The sequence below is a fragment of the Lynx canadensis genome, chromosome D4 (assembly GCF_007474595.2).
Source record: "Lynx canadensis isolate LIC74 chromosome D4, mLynCan4.pri.v2, whole genome shotgun sequence".
In the NCBI taxonomy this organism is placed as follows: Eukaryota; Metazoa; Chordata; class Mammalia; order Carnivora; family Felidae; genus Lynx; species Lynx canadensis.
In genome coordinates, this window is record NC_044315.2 from 90,605,036 (window position 1) to 90,613,173 (window position 8,138).

The 8,138-nt window shown below is 64.1% G+C and overlaps 1 protein-coding gene across 1 annotated transcript; it reads right to left on the minus strand.

Annotated features, from left to right (window-relative positions):
* Positions 1-1,355: 1,355 nt before the first annotated feature.
* On the minus strand, positions 1,356-7,649 carry LOC115499152 (histo-blood group ABO system transferase 2-like). The gene is made up of 5 exons (XM_030292866.1): positions 7,413-7,649; positions 6,066-6,178; positions 5,392-5,458; positions 5,177-5,253; positions 1,356-2,110 (listed from the first exon to the last, which is right to left on the minus strand). Exons 1-5 carry the CDS (start codon positions 7,647-7,649, stop codon positions 1,423-1,425), a joined length of 1,182 nt encoding a protein of 393 aa, XP_030148726.1. The 3' UTR covers positions 1,356-1,422.
* Between the last annotated feature and the right edge of the window lie 489 nt (positions 7,650-8,138).

Below are 8,138 nucleotides of genomic sequence, written 5' to 3' on the forward strand. Positions count from 1 at the left end.
GACACCTGCGGGAGGAGCAGATACCTGACACGGACGGGTGGGCAGGGGAGGCCCGAGGCCCCCAAGGGTGTGTGTCTGGCATCTGGACTGAACAGTTCGGTTCGGATGGGGTGGGATCGGTGAGGCCCAAGGGACGGGGCCCCGGGGTCCTTCAGGCTGAGGAGGAAGATGAGGGGAGCACAGGGGACTGAGGAGGCTCAGGTTAGACAAGACAGAGCTGAGCAACTCCTCTGGGGGAAAGGTGGGTCAGGTCCAGGCTCACGGGGACAGACCTTGAGGCCACTGTGCTACGTGAAATAAGCCAGTCCCTAAAGGACCGATATTGGAGGGCCCCGCTCATGACGGACCGAGAACAGTCAGATTCAGAGGGGTGGGAGGAGCAGTGGGTGCCGGGCCTGGGGAGGGGGATGGGTGTGGGAGGGTTAGGGTCTAGTGGGCAGACACAGAGTTTGGGGTGACGAAAAAGTCGTGAAGATGGACGGAGGGGACAGTTGCAGAACAGTGAATGTACCTATTGCCACTGAATTGGACACCTGAACATGGTTAACGTTATCAAGGTTTAGGGGCGCCTGGGGGGCTCAGTCGGTTGAGCGTCCAACTTCGGCTCACGGTTCGTGGGTTCGAGCCCCGCGTCGGGCTCTGCGCTGACGGCTCGGAGCCTGGAGCCTGCTTCGGATGCTGTGTCTCCCTCTGTCTCTGCCCCTCCCCGCTAGCTCATGGTCTCTCTCTCTCTCAAAAATAAATAAACCTTAAAAAAAATAAAAAAATAAAAATAAAAAGCATCCGACATAAAATTGGAGCCGTTTACAGCAGCAAGTGACCCAGAAATTGTAACAGTTGGCCAACGTCACGGAGAAATAGCAGTGGCAACGCGGACCGCCCTGTCCTTGATGTGAGAAGGGAGACGCGAGGCGGAGAGACTGCAGCACTCAGGCCTGGCCGGGGCCTCGAGGAAGCGCACAAGGCAGGTTTCCGGGACAACCCGCAATTCCCGTCATCCGCCAGAAACATTTTAGTGGCAGTGACAGGGCAAGCGTGACACCCACAACACCGCAGTGACTGAGGGAGGCCAGGGGGTGGGGGGGCTGTCCTGCCCCAGCGGGCGGCGGGCTGTGCCCCAGGCTGCCGGGAAGCCAGGCGCCAGCCAAGGGGGTCCTGATCCGGCCTCACCTTCACGTCCTGCCCGCGGCTGCAAGCGACCTTTCAACTCTGACCAGGAACCCGAAGAGCAAGGGGTCTTGCCGGAGCCGCGCCCCCCGGCAGGCCCCCGGTCAAGCCTAACTGTGCCCGTGCCGGATGCGGGCGGCGCCGGGCCTCGGCGATGTCCCGCTACTGGACAGAGAAAGGGAGCGGCGACAGGCCATCCGCTCTGACGGCTGGGGTCAGGGTGGCACCCCTGACGGACACTAGGCCAGCCCGTCATCAGTCCCGGATGCCCCGGTGACTCTTGGGCACGGTCACATACCTCAGCTTCTTCACGACGGCGGGCCAGCCCAGCAGTTGTTCGTCCCACAGGTACTCGGGGGACAGCACCTTGGTGGGCTTGTGGTCCAGCAGGTACCTGTTCAGGTGGCTCTCGTCGTGCCACACGGCCTCGATGCCGTGGGCCCGGTCGACCACCGTGGCCTGGTGACAGGCTGACGTGAGCCGCAGAACCTCGGCCACCGACCCCCCGAAAAAGCCTCCCGCGTAGTAAAAGTCTCCCTCATCCCTGGGGACGTGCGCCTGGGACTGCGGCCGGCGCTCGTAGGTGAAGGCCTCGCGGGCCGCCCCGTAGAAGCCGGGGTGCAGGGTGCCGAAGAGCGGGGACAGGATCTCCACGCCCACGTGGTCGCGGAACCTCACGTCCACGTCCGCGCACACCGGAGAGTCCACCTCGTGGAGGAAGCACCGCCGGGAGAAGTTGCGGATCATCTCCACGCGGTGCACGGACACGTCCTGCCGGCGCGAGTAGCTCCGGACCTCCAGGACCGCCACCTGCCTCCCTTCCCCGAGGGGCACGCGGGGCACATCCCCCGGCCGGTCGGTGAACACGTAGCAGGTGACCCTGTGTCCCACCATGAAGTGCTTCTCCGCCGTCTGCAGGAACAGCTCCAGGAAGGCCACGTATCTACAGGGACAGGGGACAGGGCGGAGGAGGGTCGCTGCCAGAGGCTGGCGGCAGGAGCCCAAAGCCGGGGGCCGCGGACCTGTGCGCCTTATCGAGGAGGCAGACCCTGGGCTGCTTAAGGAACAGCCGCTGTCCTGGCCTGTCCTGGGCGAGTGTGCCCGCGGCGCCTCCCTAACCTCTGCCCCAGGGGACGGGGGACCATCAGCGCCCCATCTTACAAAGGGGAGCGAGCCTGAGGCGGAGGAGGCTGGAAACCCGTGCAGCCTCGAGTCAGCATGCTGGAGCCAGCAGCGCACCCCCGTGCCGAGCTCCCCTGGCAGACCCCCTCCACCCGCAGGACCCGCCCCTGGCAAATCCCCTGCAGGTTCCCACCTGCTGTGAGGCAGTCGAGACCCTTCGGGCACAGCTCTGGTCAACGTGCCCTCGCAGACTTCACAGAACCTGCAGGGCCGGCCACCTGCCCCTCTTGGCTCAGTGGTCGGTCCCTGGCCCCCCAGGACTGTGTCTGCCCCTGCAGGGCCCTCCCTTGAAGGCTACTGGGCCCTCAGTCAACGGCGGGTATTCCGAGGAGGGGTCACCCCCGCATCTCCCCCAGATCAGGACTCAGGCCCAGCATGTGGCCAGGGGAGGCCAAAGAGGGCCCCTGGAGGAAGAGGGGGCTTGCTCGGGCCCCAGCACTGAACCCGAGCGTGTAAGCTCCCGGGTCCAGGTCTGTATCTCCCCAACCCCAAGAGGTTGGAAGTCTTCTCCAACCGCCTCCCATGGCTGGTCCCTCTTCGAGGGGGCTCGCTGCTCCCCACCCTGCACACAGCAGCTCCCCCGTCATCGGGCAAGTGCGGTGAGCCCCTCGGTGACAGTTTTTTGAGCAGGCCCTAAGGCTACTTCCCGGTGCCTGGCCCAGAAACCCCTCCCACAGGGAAGGTGGGCACTCCGTGTCAATAGGGGACATGCACACACACACACACACACACACACACACACTCACACACACACACCCCTGCCCAGCCACCAGTCAGGTCACCAGGGGCAAGTCCAGACCCAGCCGATGTGATTGTGGGTTCACAGCTCGACTCAGGGAGTCTGGTTTCCTCTGAGGACATGCCCACCACCTGCCCACCTGTGCGCTCACTCCTCTGTCCCGGCTGTTACTGGCCATGTGAAATTCTGGAACGAAAGGTTGGGCCAGTTTCAGGTGGAATACAAAATGTAGACACTGCGGGGAGGGCTGAGACCCAAGTAACACAGCAGCTTTCCGGGGGAGATGTGCGTCCCCCAACATCCCCACCCCTGCCAGGCGGCCCTGCCGCCCCACACCCTGCACGCCAGCCACGGTGTCTCCCGCCGGGGTGCTGGCCGGGGTCCAGTGTCTGCCATGACCCTAATTGTAGAGGACCTTGTTTCAGAAAATCTAGAACAGGGTGTTATGCAGACATCGTGTGTGATACCTTGTTTCCAGTTACTGGCATATTTCCTACAGGATGATAGAAATGAGAAAGAGAACAGTGATGGGCCTGGAGACACCCCATAATCCCACCGCTGACCTCCACCTCCCCTGGCTCCCAGGTGGGTCCTGGGCGTTTGAGTCGGCATCAAAGTGGGAAAAGGGTGCTTGGCTTTCCGCGGCATCGCCCTCGGACGCCCCGGTGTCGGGGCTCCAGGACTGACCGGCTAGAGGTCACCTGCTTAGCCCACACGCGTGTCCAGACGGGCAGGCTGCAGGCCCCGGGCGCTTCTCCCTGCCCCTCCGCGTCAGCTCTGTGCTGCCCCTGCCCCTCGCCTGGGGGCCGTGTGGACTCCGCTCCCTCCCGCTACTCCCTCTGCCGCAGGCCGGCGGCCACCACGTCCCCAGCCGGAGAGGGAGGGCCGACGAGAACACCCGCAAGCGACGTATTTCTGGCGTCTGTGCCCGGCTCGAGCGGCACCCGCTCCGGTCAGCTCCATGCGCACACACCCCGTCCCGTGCCCTGCTGGATTGTCAGCCCTCAAACTGTGCCGGGGGAGGAATAACACTTCACGTCTCGCTGACTCGCTGGGACCGTCCCAGAGCCGCGTGACGCGGGCCCCGCTGTTTACAGCGACAGATGGGAGCCGCGGCCCGGTGTCCGTTCACTCATCCCCACACGCGTCAGCACCCGTGTCTGTCTGCTGCCGTGTGCAGGCACCCGCACACGACGGTGAAGCCCAGTCACCACCCCGCCCTCGAGCTCACAGCCTAGGCGGTGGGACGGCGTCTCCCCCACAGTGAGCAGCTGGGGGCCACAGAGGCAGAGCATCCCCACCCTCCCCAACCTGCAGTGACCCCCGACTCCTGGCCCGACATCCGGCGCCCTGCGTGAGCTGGTCCAGACGCCCTCCCCTGTGGGCACCCCTCTCCCCACTCCGGCCTCCCTAGGGCCTTCCTCCCCCAGGGAACCCACGGAGCCCCGGCCTCTCAGAGGCCCCTGCCGCCACCGCCCATCCCATGGCCCCCTCCCAGGACGTCCTCATCTCCAGGGTTGGAGCCTCCTCAGGCTCCCGTGCGAGCTCAGGCTTTGGGTCGGATTGTCCGGGGGGCAAACACACAATAGGGCCATGTCCCGGCCCTGTGACCCACAAGCTCACGTGGTGGGTGTCAGAGCCTCATTTTCTTCTGCTGAAAATGGGGTCTGTCATTCCCATCTCAGGAAGGTGAGCAGGGGGCACGGGGGTCACCTGGCTGGGGGAGCCCCAACCCAGGACAAGACCTGTGATGGTCAGGGCAGGGCTCCATGAGGGTGAAGACTGAGTCCCTCGTTCCCGTTCACGGCTGGGCTTGGTCACTCAGAGCTGAGTGCCCTTGATCCCGGGGCCGCAGTTCATGTATAAGAAGGGGTGAAGTCAGTGAGCACCCCGGGGGTCCCTAGCAACTCTAACCACCCCAACATCAGACATCCCCACGATGTGCCCCCTCCTTCCTGGGCTCCCTCCCACCCCTCTAACCCGGCCAGGGTTGCAGCCAGGGATAGGCTGCCCCTTGTGTCCCGGGTTCTGGCAGGAAGACCGCGGGAGGAGGTGGAGAGAAGGAGGGGGAGGCGGGAGGGGACAGGCCGATCCTCTCCTTGCCCGTACTTGGTGTCCACCGTCTCCTCCAGGCCCCCTGCCCCGGCCGTGCACCCAGCTGGACCCTGGGGGGGAGCGTGGGGTCTGTGACAGCTGGGACGGCATAGGTACATTCGGCGACCCTCGTGTACCCGCGTGTCCAACCCACCCGGCCCTCAAGTCTGCAGCCCACTGGCTGGGGTGAGGCTGATCCGAGGGCTCACAGGATTTGGGGTTACAGGGCAGCGGTCTGGAGGCAGGGTGCACACGGAATCAGAGGCACGGAACCCCCTGTGGAGGGCACACAGCAGTGCCAGGCCGAGGACACAAGACCCAGCTGCCCTTTGCTAGGGAGGCCTGTGTGCCTGGCACATCTCCTCTCCATCCACCCAGGGGAGAGCCTGGGCCCTATCCATGCTGACGTCACTCCACGCCCAACCTCAGGGCCAGGTGGGAGACTGAGGCCAGGGACCGGCCCAGGATACGTGAGGTGGGCAGAGTCCAAGCAGTGGGGGTCTCTGTCCTAGGCCAAACTCAGTCCTCCCCTGGGGTTCGCCCTGGGAATGAGACCCCTGAGATCCCGTCGGATCCCTATCAACCCCATACGAGGTGGGGCTGTTATATCTGGATGTCCCCAGACCGTACAGGCAAGCAGACGCACACACACACACACACAGACACACACACACACACACACACACACGCACACAGACACACACACAGACACACACGTACACTGACCACCCGGCAGCGGCTCAAGGGGAGTCCACCCTGGAGGGGGGAGGTGACACCGGGGCAAGAAGAAGGGGACTGGAGGCAGCTCTGCCACGGGGCAGGGGCGCCCAGTGTGCTGGCAGCATGACCAGGGCTCATACGTGGGGTGGGGAGATGTGCCCGCCTGATGACCAGCGGGGTCTCCAGGGTACCCAGGGGGCTGCCTGGGCTGGGCACTTCCCCGGGGCACCCAGAGAAGACGGGGTTTGGGGTCTTGTGTCCGCCACCCGCCTGGAGCTAGAAGGAGACACCCCGTACTGGGAGGGGGCTACGGGACAGGCCTCAGCTTACTCCTGTGTAAATTGGGCTGCATAGACGTGGTGTCCCAAGGGTCCCACAGGCTTGTCTGCTGGCCCTGGACCTCCACCCCTGCCCCAAGATGCTCCTGGTCCTGGGAAAATGCTTTCTCCTCCCTCAAGGTCCTTCTGAGCGGAGGGCAGCCTGGGGGCTTGGAGGACCGAGGACCTGGGTGGGCAGCACATGGCCGAGCAGCAGCCCCTGGTGTGGGGACCGAGGTCAAGACCCTCCTTGTCGGAGCCCCGGGGGCTCATTAGGAAGGGCTTCCAGAGGTAGTGCCCTGACTGGGGTGAGGAAGCCTTAGGAATGAACGGGGCACCGGGACGGGAGAGGTGGAACGGGGGACAAGGGAGGCTCCTGAAGTCCTCACACCAACCCTGGAGCCCGCAGGTCCTGCCCCTGTGCCCCCCTAGGGCCAGGGAGGGCTGCTGCCTTGACTACATCCAAACAAAGGTGTGGGTTTTGTTTTCTGGTTTCCAAGCCTGGGGCTGTCATGCCGGTGCTGACCACCAGGGGGCAGGCTGTGTCCACTGTGCTCAGTGAAGCCTTGGGAGCGGGAAGGGACGCTCAGGGGTCAAGCTGGGCGTCCCCTGCCCCCAGCCCAACTTGTACCTCTTACTATTAGTCTGCATGTCCACAGCGTAAGCTGCTTAGAGGCAGGTAGGGACTCTGAGATGCTCTCTGGACGCATTCAGCTCCTGTGCCTCTCACCCTGAGCAGGGGCTGTTGGGCCCGGGGGCCGGAGTCAAAGGTCCCGTGAGGTCCCAGCCCTCCAGGAGCTCACAGCCCAGAGGGGGAGGTGGGTCAAGGCACAAGAGCGAATCCGTGTGAAAGGAAAGACCAACACTGTCGGGAAATGAAGCAGGGTGAAGGAGAGCGGCCAGGGGCCCCTGGGTAGGGGGGGGGGTCTCACAGGCCTCCAGGGTGGCCCTGATGCTGGGACCCAGAAGGACAAGAGGAACCAGTCCCGCACACGTCTGCAAGCAGTGTGCTGCGGGGACGAGCAAAGCTGCAGAGACTCGGAGGCACAGAGGGTTTGTCCGGAGAGGAGCTGAGAGGAGCCAGTGTGGCCGGAGAGAGCTCGGGAGGGAGGAGGGCGGGCCCGGGCCCCAGCCTGGAGGATGGACTGTTGTCTGTGCTGGGGGACACATTCACCTTACTTGGACCACCTCACACTTTCTGTGCCAGTCTCCCGGCTCGGCTCGGCTGGGAGCCTCAGCCCCACGGTCCCCCAGGAGGCCAGGGCTGCAGGCTCAGCTGAGGCTCGACTGGGGCAGGGTCCGCCTCCAAGACCGCGACCGGGCACGTGCTCTTGGCAGGATTCGGCTGGCACTGGGGGGTCTCGGGACTTCTGTGTCTCAGCCCGGAGCCTCTGCAGGTTCTTGGCACTGGGCCTCCTGGGGCAGCTCATGTTATCTGCTCTTGCTTCGTCAGAGAGAGACACACACACAGACACACACACTGACACAGAGACAGAGAATGGACCCGGGAGAAAAGGAACCCGGAGACACCACAGGCTTTCATGAACCAGCTTGGAAGCGACACCCATTGTTATATTCTCTTCCTCAGAACCGGTCACACGGGCCTTCCACCGGGGAGGGGAGGGTTTGTCGCAAGGATACAAGAGGCTGTGTTAGTAAAAGAGGACACATGTCAGAGAGAGAGACCCCTGTGCATGCTGTGACACCACAGCCTGACGCCAGCCAGGACACGGCCGGTCCTCCCGTGGCCCAATGAGAAACCGGGAGATGCAGAAGGCCGGACGGTCACACCACACAGGGGAGAGCATCCCTCACGACCCAGGGCCAGAACGGTTCACAGGCCTCTGGGCTCAATTTTGCACCAAAGCCAGTGCTTTCCCCGGCATGGAGACCAGACCCGTCCCAGTCCAAGGGAGGCG